The sequence below is a fragment of the Athene cunicularia genome (genome assembly GCF_003259725.1).
Source record: "Athene cunicularia isolate RWA chromosome 1 unlocalized genomic scaffold, athCun1 chr1_part1, whole genome shotgun sequence".
Lineage (NCBI taxonomy): Eukaryota > Metazoa > Chordata > Aves > Strigiformes > Strigidae > Athene > Athene cunicularia.
Window position 1 is genome coordinate 82,368,672 of NW_020799091.1, and position 17,249 is coordinate 82,385,920.

General features: G+C 35.6%; 1 protein-coding gene across 1 annotated transcript in view; it reads right to left on the reverse strand.

Moving 5' to 3' along the window:
* The window catches only part of ADGRG2 (adhesion G protein-coupled receptor G2), a 48,893-nt gene continuing 31,644 nt past the window's right edge, over positions 1 to 17,249 (reverse strand). The window contains exons 14-26 of the mRNA XM_026847404.1: positions 16,660 to 16,858; positions 16,190 to 16,346; positions 13,940 to 14,089; positions 13,587 to 13,709; positions 12,413 to 12,458; positions 12,216 to 12,319; positions 11,533 to 11,657; positions 10,495 to 10,763; positions 9,565 to 9,664; positions 8,989 to 9,263; positions 6,843 to 6,944; positions 5,974 to 6,126; positions 1 to 652 (exon numbers count right to left, since the gene is read on the reverse strand). Of these exons, the coding sequence (XP_026703205.1) occupies positions 468 to 652; positions 5,974 to 6,126; positions 6,843 to 6,944; positions 8,989 to 9,263; positions 9,565 to 9,664; positions 10,495 to 10,763; positions 11,533 to 11,657; positions 12,216 to 12,319; positions 12,413 to 12,458; positions 13,587 to 13,709; positions 13,940 to 14,089; positions 16,190 to 16,346; positions 16,660 to 16,858 (1,988 nt within the window). The 3' untranslated portion in view covers positions 1 to 467. The remainder of the gene's footprint in view (positions 653 to 5,973; positions 6,127 to 6,842; positions 6,945 to 8,988; positions 9,264 to 9,564; positions 9,665 to 10,494; positions 10,764 to 11,532; positions 11,658 to 12,215; positions 12,320 to 12,412; positions 12,459 to 13,586; positions 13,710 to 13,939; positions 14,090 to 16,189; positions 16,347 to 16,659; positions 16,859 to 17,249) is intronic.

The following is a 17,249-nucleotide window of genomic DNA, read 5'->3' on the forward strand; positions in this document are numbered from 1 at the left end:
CTGTTTATGTACATCACTATAGAGTTTGCTACTACAACATACAAAAAGTTGAGGACATTGTAGCTAACATTCTTAAAGATAACATCGTTTGTATGCACAAGCTGTAACTTCCTACATTTATACAATACTACCATGCATTACATACAGATAAACTTGGTTGTAATGAAAAAACTCTAAACAAAACCTTCCTTTAAATGTAAAAAACAACCTCAAAAAACCTCTAATGAAGAATCAAAATGGAAATGTGCCAGCTATAATTTGATATCCAAGATACCTTGTCAAAATATTAGCTTCCTTTTTTTTTTTTCCTTTTTAATAATTGTTCTTGTCAATCCATTGCATGGCTGCCTTGAAGTTCCAGTACCATATATTAAATAAAAACAGTTCTTGGTCTGCTCACATTATGTAAATCTGTTAAAGTATATCTCTACTTCACACTGTAAAACAATGTGCTGTTTAAAAAGAAATCACATTTTCTCAATAAAAGTTAGGCTTCCCCTCTTTGAAGTCCTTCTGAGAGAGATATGGCTTTTTTGGCTGCCTGTATCTTCCTTTTCTTGAAATACAAGTTGTTTGCCCGAAAAGTCATGGAGACACACATCACCATTCTGTACACTGAAAGAAACACCATTCTTCTCACTGGAATGATGGCCTGTTGAAACAAAAAAGTGCATGTCCTCTCAGAAAGGTTCAGAATCAAGCCTCCCATACTTTTTCAGCCACTGTAGGTCATTCATGGACTCTCATTTTATCCCTGCAACAATTTCAAATGTGGATTTTTCAGTACGTGTTCTGTATATATCTTTTTTCCTGTGTGAAATCAGTAAGAAGTTTGAGAGATGTTAATATATTTATGCACAACAGGACTCCATATTTTAAGCAGTGAAGGTTACAGTTCTCAGAATGTAGACTTTGACTTGAAATAAATATCACTAGATAAGAGGCAAAATACTTCTCATTCTAGATTTGATTTAGCAGGTTAAGTTTAAAAGGTTTCTCAGGTTTGCCATGCCTCTGAAACAAGAAAGTGTTTGAGAAAACAAGGACATATTTTTCCTTTGAAAGGCACTCAACTTGCAGCATTTATTTCTGGAGGACAATCAGAATATGGTCTAGGTCCAGTCATGGTTCTAAGTCATATTTAGTCTGAGAATGTTACGCATTTAGGTGAATGTACAATGAACATGTATCATACTGCTGATTGAAGCCTGTTAATGAAATACTCCACAAATGCTCAGTTCACTGGACAGAATCTCCTACCTCTATGCATCACGTTCTAGATAATTTTGATGACAATTACAATTTTTTTTATGGTATATATTTGTGCAAATGCTTCAAATTGGCTTCTTTTTTTTTTCCCCCTATGGCAAAGCAATCAAGTTTAAAAGATCTGTCAGGATCCTGAAATCAGTAGGAGTAAATTATAAGGAATGCCATGGGGGGAAAACCAAAACCAGAACTAGTATTTCTTTGGGGAGGGGATCATTCTGTTAAACACCAAGAAATTAGTTCATAAACACATTTATACCAGAAACAGAATTAATAAAAAACATAAAACATCCATATTTGCTATTTGTGTTAATATTCACAACATATACAAATGTCACCATGATTCAGTAGATTTCAGGAAATCTACTGAAAAAGAGAAAACATTGAAGGTAGAAACTGCTTGAGGTTTATGGTTTGAGGAGGAGGAAAAACACTGGTGAGAAACCTCTAGGCAGTGAAAGATGACTTCTATTCCAGTGATCAAAATCTGATCCTCTTTAGTATGTCTGGATTCAGTCCATCAAATACCTCAAATATCCTGGAGCAGAATTCTGCTTTGGCTCTGTCCTCCCTTCTTACTCTCTCACTACCACAAGCTTCTAACCCCTTCCAGAAGGGACAGGGCAACATTACGGGATGCTCTTCAACTACTTCTTGTTGGGGTCACCAGAGGGAGAAGTATTCTGTGACATCCCTCCCCTGCACTTAATCCCTCTCCTAGAAAGGATTCTGCTGCTTGAGTTACTAGGCTGGACTGGTCTTCCTCTGCTTTGGCCAGGGCCCCCAACCACACAGCTTTAGTATCAGTCTGTTGGAGAACGGCTTGCAGAGAGCAAGGCCATAGCTCCCTGCAGGAGCTGGTCGGCCATAGCTCCCTGCAGAAGTCGGTCCCAGCCACCTGAGGTAAACAAAGGAAAGAACCCAGGGTACAGTTATGTAAACAAGGATGAAGATCCAGGGCTCAGTTTTGCTAGCGAGGATTGTTGTGAGAACACAGAGATAAGTTGGGGGCTCATTACGACCTTGGGGGGTGAAGGGAAACAACCCTGGGAGAGAAGCAGGTTCACAGGAAGAAAGATGTTTATGCATACCAGAAATGCCACAAGGGGCTGGGATATTATAATGTGACCTTTTAGATGTACCCAATGGCTGACATACTATAATGTAGTTTCTTAAATGTATCCAATAGAGTTACAGGTAGTGTATTGTAGACTGCTTATATAAGGTGTGATTTCTATCAATAAAGTTGAAGCTTGCTCTATCATTCACATTGAATCGGCTGCTTGCTTCCTCCGCCCGCCGCATCAGTCTACCCAAACACCTCCTCTAGAAACTAATCCTTCACTTTAGGCAGACCACATATCTTTCAGCAGTTATCCTACTGTTTCAAGCAGATGTCAGGATATCAATTGCATCAAAGTCTCATTGGCAAACTTTTCTTTGGAATGAGATAGAGCATTTTTTAAATAAAATGTGAACATGTATTTCTAACTTATAAAGCTTACTACCAGTTTGAGAATGTAATGCATATTACAACATAATACATTACAACTCTGGATGGGAGTTTAAGGGAGTATGTTTGTGGTGATGGCTGTCAAACAAAGATTACAAATTCCATGCCAAACTAGGAATGCTGCCACTGGACCCACAAAATGGAAGCAATGGCCCAACAGAATCATCAAAACCTCCTAAATATAAAGCCTAATATTTAATTATTAATTGAAAAGGCCATCAAACACTTAAAACCAGGCACAAATATAAAAAGGGTAAGATGAGCCAAAGAGCTCTGTTAATTCAGATCAGGTAAAGACTGAAATGACACGAAATAACCATACTTGCTGACACTGTAACTGTGCCTATGCAGTTGTTTAATCCCCTGTCTGACTTAGAAGGAATGTTCAAAATAGCTGTGTTCTAACATTAGGGCAAAATCTGGAAAAAATATAGACTATTCTGTGAACAAATTCAGAAAGGTGGTTTTTGTTCTTCAGTGAGGAAATCTGCAGGTTCAGCCATGTGATATCTAATGGTAGTTTCCCAAACATGCAACCTCTACAGAGCAAAACTCTAAACAAAGAAATACTAGTATGCCATGAAAAGATGAAGTTACGCAGTCCATTAGGCAAGGAAAGCCACGGCCATGTGGACACCCCAAATTTACCATGGCAAGTCATTCAATCCCGTAACTGGAATAGCACTTCAGTGGAAGTAGTGAGGCCAAGCCCATTAAGCATTTACAGCCCAGCACATTTATGACATAGGTCTTAATTTCCATAATGTTTTCTTTTTTGAAGCTCACTTTTTAAAATGAAGCACTGCAATGTTATTTCAAAGTTCTAGCTGTGAGATCAGGGAAATCAGGTACAGCAAATTAGAAGGTCCTAGTTCTTATCTAACATCAGCCAATACCTTTTGGAGGCATTTTCCCATCTCTCCTGAGATACAACTGCCTCATGTTTGGAAGATTAAGTGTAATGAATTGTCTCAAAGTGCTTTGCTGGGAGGACCAACTTTATCCAGCTATAAGTTTAGCCACTTCTTATGGAAGTATTAAAGACCCAGAAGAATCAGTCAGTCAAACTATGCAGACAAGCTATCATATAACCCTTTTGATATGAATGGAGGATGCAGTGCAGGGTTCACAGCATTGAAAACATACAATAAAAGACAAGAGGAGATGAGGTGGGTTGTCTGAGACATCTGTGTTTGTGAGTGTATAGGAGCAAAGTTCTATCAAAGTCAGCTGCTTTGTCTGAGAAGCTGTTGTCACAGGACATACAGACTCTCACACTGGAAAGATCTAATTATGTGAATAAACTGGGACATAACTGGAACACTTCCCACAGAATTGGCATTACTCAATGGTTTAGACCATCAATTTTGCATCTCATTCTAAAATACTACCCAAATCAACAAAAACTTGTTCCAGAAAGTCACAACAGGACCATTCACTCAGTTGCTACAACAAACAAGTTCAATAAAACATATTTCTACTATCTTTCTTTCTGTTGAGAAAAGCATCCAAAATGCTTTTGTAGCTGTGTATAAGCATGTCAAATGCTGCAGGGAGAGATGGCATCTTTCATCAGAGTAACATAGTTGGAAAAAAACCTCTACAAGACATGCGGGCTTTTGTGTCTGAAAATGTCTCTCTATTTGAAAGGTATTACTTCTATCTAAAAACACTGCCTTGCTGTTGCTGCTTAACAACAGCGAGAGTTACTGGATTCTGGTGCTCAGCTAACCCATTAGATACAATGTATGTTAATTATTGCCTTGTGTCATATACAAACAGCAAGGTTTTATAAAGGAATGACAGATTTTAAAAGCTCAGTTTGGAAAGCTGCTCAGGGCATGTCCAAATGCCATTTCCTGAAGTTTTGTGATTTCTTTACAATATGCAGCTATCCTCCAAATAGACAGGAAACTATTCGGGGGCAGCACATATGAATTCCATAGCTTTTACTCTGTACATCTAAGAGATTATCCGCTGAGATTATTCCATTGATTATCTGCTGTTTTCTGATGGCGTATGCCAGGAAACGAGAACAACACAGCCTCTGTGAACATGTTCTACAACTTCATGATAAACAATCTAGCTGATGGCATGACTTCTTAGCCTCAACTCTTGATCAATTGGGAAAAAATATCTCAGGCAATAGGAGTAATGTCCTGTAAGTTTTACTCAGTTTAGGCTTTTATACATTACAGATTTATAAATTACTTTTCGAGAAATTGTCTTTGCTGAGAGCTCAAACAGCATGTGTATCCAGCAAGTATGAAAAACTAGATTATATCCACTGAAAAAAGATCATTTTTTAATAAGAACATTCAGTGGAGATTCACATCTAGACTTCTCAATAGACAAATAAGCCACACCAAATTGCAATTGTTTTCCGGGTGAGATTGATTAATGTGCTATATACACCTGCATTTCAACTTCTCAGGAACAGAGCAGAGAGTAGCAGCTCAGAGGACAGTACTCTGTTAGAACAGAAAGGACAGAAATTTTACTTCTGAAGAATTGTTTCCTGCAACAAAGACAGATTTCTGTTAGGCAGAAACATCATTAAAAACCCCTCAATGGAAATAAAGAGCTATAGAGAAAGTCAGTTTCAATACTTACCCTGTAGCCAACAGTGAGGCAGCCCTCTCAGCAGTGCTCTCTTCACTGAGGCTATTTTATAAATTACAGCCTCCAATTTCTCTTATTTCTCCTCTCATAAGCAACCTCCATGTTAGCATTGCATTAATGTTCTTCCTCATATTATCTCCTATGTTATTTCCTTCATATTTTCAAGCTATATTATTATCCTATATTCTTTCTTCTTCAGGCAATGTTTGTTTTAATAAGGTTTAAAATGTGAACTATTTTAAAATACGCTTGAAGTTTATTGTCATATATTCAGGTGTCAAAAGTGTTAACAGCAGCTTCTGGTAATGCTCTAATAATGGGTATTAGCTACTATTTGATATACAAATCAAGAGTTCCCACTGAATAGGAGAAATGGGTAGTTTAAAACTTTATCATTCCCTAAAACAGATGTATGGTATTTGTGAGGACATCCTGAAATACTCTGACCCTATACTTATGAATAATATTTTGTCAGCACTTCACTTTACATTATCATGAAAGAGCATGGCACTTCCATTTTAAGACAAGAAAAAAATAGCTTGAGAAATACTGTTTTGCATTATACATACCATTTCCATTCGTGTGCACTGAATAATCATTATTCATTAGCAATGTTGCAGAGTTAGTGGAGTTGCTGTTTGATTGTAAGGAATTGGAAGAACTGGATACTCCTTGATTTACAGTTTGCTTCTTTAAACCATTCGTAGCAGTTCTACTCCAGTCTACAATAGATGTTACAGAAGATAGCACAACTCATGCAAGCAATATATATAGTTAATAATGCAACTGAATTAAAATAAAAATAGGGCTTTGCCCACTCTCCTCATAGCCTTCTAGACAGAATTATATTCTCCTAAGAATTTCACGATTCTTGATGATTAAAATTTTTAAAATTTAGTTCCCCTTTTCTCTTGTCCCCTTTTTAATACAAGCATTCAACTGTCATAGTTTTACAACTGCAGACCAGATCAGAAAAGTAACTAAAGTACAGTTGATCCTCTAAAGTGTATAGAAAGTATATAGCTTCATGAGAAGTCAACTAATGAATAACAACATAAAATCATTTATAGGTTTTTTGATTTAAACTATGCTTCATCTTGGTTCTGTGGAAGTCACTGGTAAAACTACAGTTGATGCAGAAGCTGGAACAAATCTTACAGTTTCTAACTGATCAAAAGTCTTCTGCAAACACGTCTTCTATACTGCAGTGGAAGAGATCAACTACAGTTAACAGCTTAATGCAACAGCATGTAAGAACTGCATCAACTACCACCTTTAAAGAGTATAATATTGGAGGTTTATTACACCTTGGATAATAAATTAGACTGCAACTGCAGCTTCATGATTTATTGATTATTTTTTTTAAAGTATTACAAAGTATTAGGAACTTAACACTAAGTATTCAGAAGTGAAAAAATAAACAATAAATCATATTTACCAGAGTTTTCAGCCAGCCTGAATTTCCCACAACAGAGATACCTTCTCCACTGTTTACGGACATTCTCCTTAGTTACACAATAGAAGATAAAAATAAAGAACCCTGCAAAACAATAATGTTAGAAAATGTTTCAAAACTGACTTTTACCACTTTTTAATGAACAATGTTTTGGGTTTTTTTAATTTCTTTTAAATTTCTAATAAAAAATAATGACATCTTTCTTTGGTGAAAAAGTTTACAACTCTGAACACTGAAGAGTACATTTGCCTTACATTGATGACAGGAATCAGACACACAAATGCTAGAGCAACAAATATAACCAAATCCACAAAGTACATAAAGTTTCCTTCTATCAAATAAGAAGGGAGAAATTCTGTGGATCTTGAAATTTCCTTAGCGCTTTTGGAAAAGAATTCACAGCAATGTCACTGTCAGCCTATGCAGCTGTTAGCACATGGTGTGACACTGTCCCATCTTTTATTAGCAGCTAACCTGTTACTACCAACTGTAACAAACCCAGTAACACTACAAAATTTTGAGCATTCATACAAAGAAAATAAATTGTACCTAAAGAATAGTAAATGGTAGCCACTTTACCATAAATTCAAAGACAAATATTTTCTAGAAGGGATGGGGCTCATCCCTGTCTCTTGCCAGTGCCATGTTACAGACTTCTTGTCTGCTTCTCATTCACTTTTGACTGACACAGGGTGGGACCTAACTTTCCCTGCTTAAAAGTCCATCGTCATCATCCCCCTTTAAGGAAAAGTGACACTCAGTTTTTGCACAATTTTCCAGCTGCAATGTGTCCCTGAGAACAGACAATGTTAGGTTTACAGTGAATAGAAAATAACATGAAAGAAAACTAAATTATCACATTGGTGCACTCGCACATGTATGCTGTATTTACACTGCTTTTAAGGCCTCTTAAGCATGTAAAATCCCACTAGAAGAGATCACTCTCATCTTTCTTTGCCTAAGAATCCTTATTAACTTTGTCTTTTAGGATGAATTTTTGAATGTAACTAACTGTTGCTCCACACAGATGGTTCTATACCATTTTCAATTACAGTTTTGAGATACTGGCATAAGCTTAATTAAAGTCAATGCCATTTATGCACTTTTATTACTTCTAATATCAAAATTTGCCTAGCACCTATCTTAAAACTGGGTAAAAGGAGAACTTAACTTCATGTAACAGGTTACTCTGACCACACAGAATCTAGTCTTATCTTAGCTCAACACAATCCCATGCAAGACCTGGGAAGACTGGGTTCAACCCCTCAAGTTCCCAAAGAGTAAGGTACTCAAAAATCAACAGAGCAAATAGGGGAGGTGGTACACACATTGAACAGCAGTTTTAATTGCTTTAGTCTCTCTGGAAAATCAGCCAGCCAGCTATCTAAAGTGCCATTTATTCAGAAGTTTGGTTCCAAACATCCATAGGACAATTCAGGTATACTTCGATTAACTGTAGGTACCTACAGCACCTCCTATTTATATGAAAGCTGCTGCAGCCTCTGAAACTCTGCATTTGGATATGTCCAGCAGCATCCTGGCCTTTGCAAAGCTGCATGCCTTCATACCCACCTCCTATATGTTCTTAAGTACTAAAGGCCATCCTTAAGAGTTAGACCACTAACTTTTAGAAGTTGCAGGCCTGCCTGTCTCAATGCACCTTTGTTGAATGTTACACCTCACCCTTAAGCCTGAGGAGTAAGTGGAGAAATGACACATTTTTCACTACATTAATTGCATTATTATGTGAACATTTACAGTAACTGAGCATTTACAATTGATCTGTTGACTAGAGAAATACAGTCACTTCCAGTGGTGTCTGGTTTGCACATATTTTTAAAATGATACTATTTATAGATATAAATATACTATAACTATAAAGAGTAGCTAGCTTTCCTGTCCCTTACTTTAACATAACTGTAATTTAAGATTACAGTTTTTTAAGATTAAGATTACAGTAATTTAAGATACAGTAAAGAGTACAGTAAAAAAAAAAATCTAATTTAATTAACACGTTAAAGCATGTATCTAAATTACATCTTTATTGCTGAATCAAGAAAATGCCATTTCCAAATGTTTTGTTCATTATGCTGTATGCAATGGGCCATCACATGAAGGATAAACTTACCTTGCAAAGTGTTGAAAATGGTGAAGAGGTAAGTAAATACCTCATTTACTGTGAAGAAAGCAAGTCCCCAAGTAATTCCCAACAAGAATGTGAGGCCAGCAACACTCCTAAGGTCTTGAATACTGGTTTTTCTTTGAGCACCAAGTTGTTTCTTCTTTTTGATACGACAGAGCTGGATCAGCACCACAATGAACATGCTGATATTGATCAAGAATATCAGGCAAAAGTATCCCACAGCAGTAATATAGAAGACAATTCTATTTTTAATCCAGCAGCTAGAATGCAAGAACAGTCTGTCAACCATAATCAGAAACAGAAATTAAGTAAAATAAACATGAGATAAAGATGTAGTTTGTTGCACATGCAAATCATTTTGCCTCTTTAGTAAAAAGGGTTTTTTTGGCCAAAGGGTAAGAGGTTTCATATAGGCAATAACCACAAAACACATGACATACTGTAGAGCTATACCATTTGAAAGCTCTCCCATTGTCTCCTTCCCCACCTTTACTTTTAAAAAGCAATTTCGTAGGATCTCCCTCCCACCCATCCCTCCAAAAGCACCTCCCTTTAACTCACAATTCATCAGGTCTGTTTACTGAAACTTTTCCAGTGGTTATAAGTCCATAATTATCTGGTGATACTGCCAACACAATGGACACAATTACTGCTGGTAACCCTAAAAGATTATGAGCAAACACATAAGTGAAAATCATGACAAAGACAATATTATGAAGAGTTGAAATTATATTTTTCTGTGAAATCTACAACTCATTTCTGAAATTTGTCTCTTGAATTCTGTTGACTACTAGCTGTCTGAAAGAATCCAAAAACTGGATCATGCAAACTGCTCAGGAGTGTAACTTACAAAGAAACAAGAGTTATTCTCCACAGCTAGCTCCAAATCTTTCTGAATAAGGCAACAAATACCATCACTCAAACTTAAAACATCAAATACAGGATACCTGATTTTCTTACTTACATCTGTTTTAAGAAAACAATTCTACTGATTTTAGTGCCTTCACTCATGTTTACCCAAGTGGCCAGAGACAGTCACTGGGTCCAGAATTTTTTCATTCTTTAGTCAGTTAGATCTGTTTTGCTGCTTTTTGATAGCAACAGTGCTATATATGGAATACATATACTGATTGGCATTTATTTTTCAAAACACAACTAACGCCATCCATCTGGTAAATGGAAATTGAAGTATGCACATTCAAAATAGGTTCCATTGTATCTGCATGAGGAAAATTCATTATCAATTTGCATTGCAGCAGCCTCAGTTCTGCAGTTAGAGGGGAGTTTCCTACCCCAGAATGGTGGAATATATAGGATCAGGTTTACGGATAATAAATACCTCATCACTTCAAGGTCATAACATTTAATGCTGTTTCAATTTCATTTCTGAACTGTGTCACATTCACTGAAATACCTGATAAAAGGATTTATGGATTTATCTATTTAGCATCCAAAAGGAAAAAAAAACCCAAAACAATTAAAAATACATACCCCAACCAACAATGCAAAATTTAAGAATGTATTTCCGTACATAGGTGTTAAACACTTTCACAAGGGCCAGATACATGTGGAAAGCTTCTAGGCCCATCCAGGTGAAGGAAACCAAGAGAAAATAGTGAAGAAATACTGCAACTGCAATGCACAGGCCTTGTGTATCATACAGTGCAATCCATGAATCAAGGAGGAAAACTAAGTTGAGTAGAAGTAATGCAGCACACAGTTGAATAAGAATTTTGGAGGGGTAGTCTCTCCGTATTTTCCTAAACAAAGCAAATAGTGAGATAACATCAATTGTCCACGGATCCCTGGCTTACTTCCTCTCTCGTACTTATGTTTTTATTCATATATAACACTTCATATATTGCATTTATACATGGAGAGAGTAATTTACAAAAGATTTCCAAATTAATAGTCTGTATGAATAAAGTTGGATGTAATAAATACCAACAATAACATGGATTCTTAGAGTTTAGTACCACGATTACTTTTTTTTTTTTTACATTGTATGTTGGACTTCTCCTTTTTACAGTACTTCCAAAACCAAAATGTGACCGTTCTTTATTGCTAAACTAGATTAGGCTTTTGACTGGGCATCTAAAGCCTCAATAGAGGCAAGTTAAGTCCTTGACAGGGTAACGAGAGAATAAACATGCGTTGAATAACTTCAAGGAGGATTTCCAAAACACAGTATGGAGAATTCAGTAGTTAAGGCTCAAATGTAAGAAAACATTCCAACAAACAACAAAGAATACAAATGCAGTTAAAAATGCTATAATTCTGCACTCTTCTATATATGTTGTATCTTAAACACATTTCTTCACACTTTTATACTGCATACAGCCTCATGATTAATTCACTTGTCCACAAGATTAACATTCCTGAAGACTGAATGAACACCTTCCTGGTAAACAGGACAAATTTGTGCATTAACAGAGACAGAATGCATAACTATTGAACAGGACCTTGCAGTGAAGACTACAAGCAGTCATAACTGAACAATAATAACAGCTTAGTTGAGCAGATACTTACTCAAAGGCTATGTAGGTCACAAGAGTAATAGAAAGAAAAATTGCAGAGAGGCCACAGCCTATATAGGATATAAAAGTCAGTACCAATTCTTGTGTGGGATTCAATGGAGTATTTCCATACAAGTTCTAAAATGGAAACAGAAGCTAATTTTAGAGACATATTTATTAAATGGAAAAAGATGAAAAAAACATAAAATGCACCTTCCCCTCTGCAATTAAAAAAAAAAAAAAAAAAAAGGATAAGAGGTATTTTCATCAAGAATCTTGTAAAAGGTTATCTGAAGAACAGAAAAGCCAATCTAGTCCTTATTAGGTCCCTTCCAACTTGAGATATTCTCATTCTATGATTCTAATTGAAATCCCATTTGATTAAAAACCCGCTTTAAATTTCATTTATCCTATTTTTTATTTTCTACAATATAAATAACTGCCTAAATGTAAAAGCTGCAGTTAATAAGCAGTTAAGGAATTTTTTACTCCAATGGAACTCATGGGCCCCCATTCAACAAGCAGCTTAAGCATGTGACTAACTGTATAGCTATGTGTACTAACACTGAAATGAATAAAACCTGAGTAGTATTTCATAGGTGGTACATGCTTACTGAATACTCATTTGCTTAAGATAACAAATGCTTAAATGTGTTCTTGAATCAGGGTAAGATTGCATAAATTTTTAATAATTACCATCAAAACTGCAAAGCTTGTGAGATGGTTGCATGAACAGACTGTTTCATTTACTCTACTTTCTTTAACTACGCAACCTTCATATGACCAGCCTCCATGTCCACCTGTTAAAGAGAACAGCTTTGTTATTCATTAAAGCATTTATTTGTTTTAACATGAGTTAACATAGCTAAAACTCCATGAGATCTTGTACTTACCATTTTTACTGAAGTCCCAAAAAACACATCTAACTGTTGCATTATCCTGTTTAGGAGGCAAAAAAAACCCAACACATTTTACTAAACCATGGGTTTACGATCAAGCAATTTATGAATTATCTACAAAATGCAGGCAAGAATAAATACTGTATACAGCAAATATACCTGTTTTACATGAAATTAAAAAAATTAATTTAGGTGCATAAAATGGATTAATAATACAGTGAAAATATGCTGAGAATATTTGAAGTCACCATACAGGAGCTAGCTCTCATGTGTATGGTAAGATTCCATTCCTGGTAGAACACTATGAACTCTCTTTCATTGTCTTCCTACACTATACAAATTCTTGTGATTCCTCATCCTTCCTGATTTTCTATCAAGAACATGACCACACACCAGAAAAGGAAAAAGGTTTTCATTTGCAAACATTTGATCGCTTTATATTATCACGATGTTAAACATTTACATATAGATTTCACACACACACATGAAAATCCTAAAAAGAGTAGCAGTAATACACTATACTGCTATGAACACTAATAATTCTACAATTATTATCTCAAAACTCAGTATTATATCAATTCAAGTAAAGACAACACTAAGCCAGCTCCTGAAAAAAGCTTCAGGTACATTAGTGAAATCCTACATTTTCCAGTTTATAACATTTTAGTATTTTAAACTCTTTTAAGGGATGGGGCAGAAGATTTTAATCCTTGATTCTCATTTAGGAAAGAGTTGCTGTATATGAGCCCTAATACTTCCAGATGACAAAATCCTGCATTCCAGTTTAAGGAACAACATTCCCCCTAAAAAAAAAAAAAATAAAATATTGCTTTCTGGCAATGCAGCATCTACAAATGGCATGATTGTAGCATCTCCGTAGCAACCCTCACTATCATGCATTCATCTATGAGTTTTTATACTTTGAAGTATAAAACGGAAGGGTAGGTAGGAAAGATAAAAATGGATGGATAAGAGCAAAATTACCTGAAACCATCTGAGAACAAAAATTGATACCAGTGATAAAGAAGCAAAGATGGTTGGTTTTGAAAGTCCAGATGGAGATGAAACATCTGCACTAGTAAAGCAGAACCAACTGATCTGTATTCTTAGTACAGTATTTCTTCCACAGCAACTATGTACTTTACGTCTGCCAAAATGTAAATCATACCTGATTAGGTTTGATATTCTGTAAAGTGACAGTAACATTTGCCTTTAAGTTGCTAATTGTGAGGTTAGCAACACTTGATGATATAACATTGCTGATTAAAGATGCATTCTTCAAGGACAAATCCTGGAATGACAGAAAAGGATCAGATTTTAAAATCTTAAAGGAAACAATAGTAGTGTACAGCACCCACAAGGTCAGTTATTATGCAGAGTGAGCACTGGACAAAAAAAAAAAAAAGACTTTTTAAATCAGGAAGTTTTGAAATGTGTTTTGTGGGAAAAAAGTCCATTTATATTTTATTTTGCTCTAGGTTTTAGTTTAAAACCCTTATGAACAGAGGATCAAAAAGATACCTGGAACACAGTGGTCTTTTTAAAGAAGTTGAATATAATTCTAGAAGCCAAGTCCAACTCTTCAGGGGGTAAATTTGTCAGCAGTGATGAAGGAAGTGTAATTGATCCAAGATTATTTAAATCATTAATTGCATTGATGCCTAGAGAGATCTGAAAAATAAATGCAAGGATTATGCTTCATTTTAGTCACAAAAAATGAAATTACAATTTATTTTCAGTTTAGAACTTCAAAATACATCTCTCTAATTGCTGTCAGGAACTCACTGCTGCTCTCTCATTCCTCGCCTGCTCAATGAATAAATAGCATCTGCAGGCCTGAAAAGGATACAACTCATTTCAGGTCTGTCTACCATTGAAAATACTCTGGCTTTACCCATTTGCTTACAGGCACAGAACACATCACTGTGGTGGATAATATTGATTTGAAAAAGTTGAAGAGCGACAACCTACAAAGGTCTATGTAACTGTGTAGGGAGATTAACATTTCACAGCACGGAAGCCTGCAAAAGCAAAGAATTTTTATACCCATATGAAGTATGTCAGAATTTAGAAAAGTTGTAAATAGCCATTATTTGTCAATCGGTTTTAAAGTAGAGTAGTTAAGCAGAATCTAAGAACATAAATCCAAACTTTATGATCATCTGGTAAAAATGACAAAAATAAACTGGGTAGGCTGCAGTTCAGATATCTCAAGAGCTTAGTGATCTAACATGATAAAAAAAAAGATCTAAACTTTCAGTTTTCTGTGCTATGCGTACAGGACAGAGAGCTTTGTTTAGTACAAAATCTCCAACATTTTCTTGTTGCACATTAGTCCCTTTACATACAAATATAATCATTTCAGAGTTCCTGAGAGACATGGAACATCAGAAGAACTGAAGAAAGAAATTATCTGTGTATTCAAAGAACAGCTGTAATAGGAATAATAGCGTGAACTCCCCACAGTGCCCTAACAATATGGCTTAACACTTCTGTTTAGACCAGTGGACTCCAAACTTTTGTGATCATACACCCCCTAGAAGTTTTTGAGCATGCACCCTAAAATATATCTGTTTATAAGTCATATGCATGTACTACTCTACTAACATATTATGCATTATAAAATGTACACATAAATAGAAATTTTTAAAGGATGAGATTAAGATTAAACATTAATTTTTTAAAAATGTATTTTTTATATATATTAATCATATTAAAAATATTTTCTTCCCACAGCCCAATAGACTGTCATGTGCACATGCTGTGGTACTCACACCCCACTTTGAAGATCACTGGTTTAGACAGCCAGCAAAGAAATCCTGAATCAATTCCACAAAAGCATTTCTGATGCTCAGAAATGCTCAGTTGCTCAGTTTTGAACTAGTGATACTTGTTTAAAATTCTCTGTATTTCATTGCCAGTGTCATGAGATTTCCAGAAAATCATTACTTAACAAAGATCTGTTTTCCAGCACTACCACCCCCTAGTCACCTCACATTCATGCACCACATATTGCTAAGAAAATAGAAAAGAATTCAAATGTTAACATTTCATATAATTATCAGTATCGCAGAACAGTTCCAGTACTACTTACAGCTCACACTACGTTAACCTATTTCCTTCTCTGAGAGGAGAGAATGTGCCAAAATTTATCCAGAACTTTCAGTCTCTCCTTGCTTAAGGCTCCAAGGCTGGTATTGTCCAAATTATTGTTTCCTCAATGAGGAGGGAGGTTTTGAGTGAGACAAAGTGGATCCAAACTTTTTAAGCACTTCTTTCTTGGCGAGACCAAATAGTCATGAGTGACAAATGTATGAATGTCATTATCCAAGCAACATAATAGTTCTTTCCTGGAACCCTCTGCAATTAATCACCTTCTAACAGATTAAGCCATCTGCCAACACTCTCTGACAAATTTCAGCACTGTCAGAGTGGGTGATTAAGTGACTCACGATTCAGGGGTTTTGAGGCAAAGTTATTCTGCCAAGCACTCTGTTCATTCCGGTGTTCTGGCTGTACCCTCTCTAACAGCTTATTAGTCAAATGCCAGTTTCTGCTAAGTCTGCCACTTATTTAAACAACAGGAAATGAAAGGAAAAACTATGGAGGGCTTCAAAAACAGAGTTTTTTTTCTCTGAAACTAACATGAATGAAAGATCCTGAAATTGTGAGAAACACAACAAACTCATGGTACATATAAATATAAAAACATAAATACTTAAAAATAAATGTTTGAGAATTTGTAACTATTTAGAATTATCAGTGTTTAACCTGGAGATCGGCTGAGTCCTGGACAGCAAAAGACATTTGGTTGGAGCGAATGCTATTGGTTTTGACAACTGCCAGAGCCAAAGAAGGGGAGGCAAAATCAGCTGTTGTTGCTGAAAAGTTCAGTTTTAAGCCAATATAATCCACCAGTTTTATAATTCTGTTAAGAAAAAAGAGATTAATATTACCAAACACGTACACCCCAAATTCTAAGGCAAGTTGTGGTTATGGAGCAGCAATACAAGCATACACCTGACTCTGCTCACTTACTGTGCTGTCAACACAAAATATACAGTTTTCCATGGCATTATATTATAGTAGAGCTGGTAACACTAGAATGATACTTTTTCCATTTTGTGTAAGTACATTCAAGAACAAAAAATATTCTTTTGGATTATGATTGTGAAAAAAAATGAAACTTTCTGAAGCCAATTTATCAAGACAGTCAAAAGAATAGACGTTAAATGACCTACCTGTTAGAAATTCGGGGTGATAATGGTTGAGAAGCAGTCAGGACTTTGCTAACTTCACTGATCATCCTTTCTACATCTTTTGGCTCTACTTTTCCAGCCGCCAAATCATTTTCTATTTTGGACACGATTTGCTCAGCTGTGGTGATACTAATGGTGGTATATACAGAAGTTGTGTATGTGGTAGCTGATAGTATCTTTCCTGTGACAAAAAAAAAGTCGTGCAGTTATTTAAACATTGTATTCAAGAAATTAAGTAAGCTTTGAGAAGCAGAAAAATTAAGCAGTTCTCATAACCAAAAAACCTAATCACAGTTTGTAAGGTCTCTCAACACGTTATGTGAGACAGAATCCCTTTTTCTCCCTATTGGCTGCTTTGAAGATAGCAACTCTTTAAATCATATGAGAACATAAAGCAAGGTTTCAAGCTGCCAGCATAAATTCAATAAATCTTTTTATTGATTACAGAGTTCTCACATAAGATTATGAGTGATGTTAAATAATCTATTACTTTGGATTTTTAGCCACTGAATGCCTGAAAGTAGAGTAAAATCAAGATAAGGTCAGCAATTTAAAAAGAAGCTTGTAAAGAT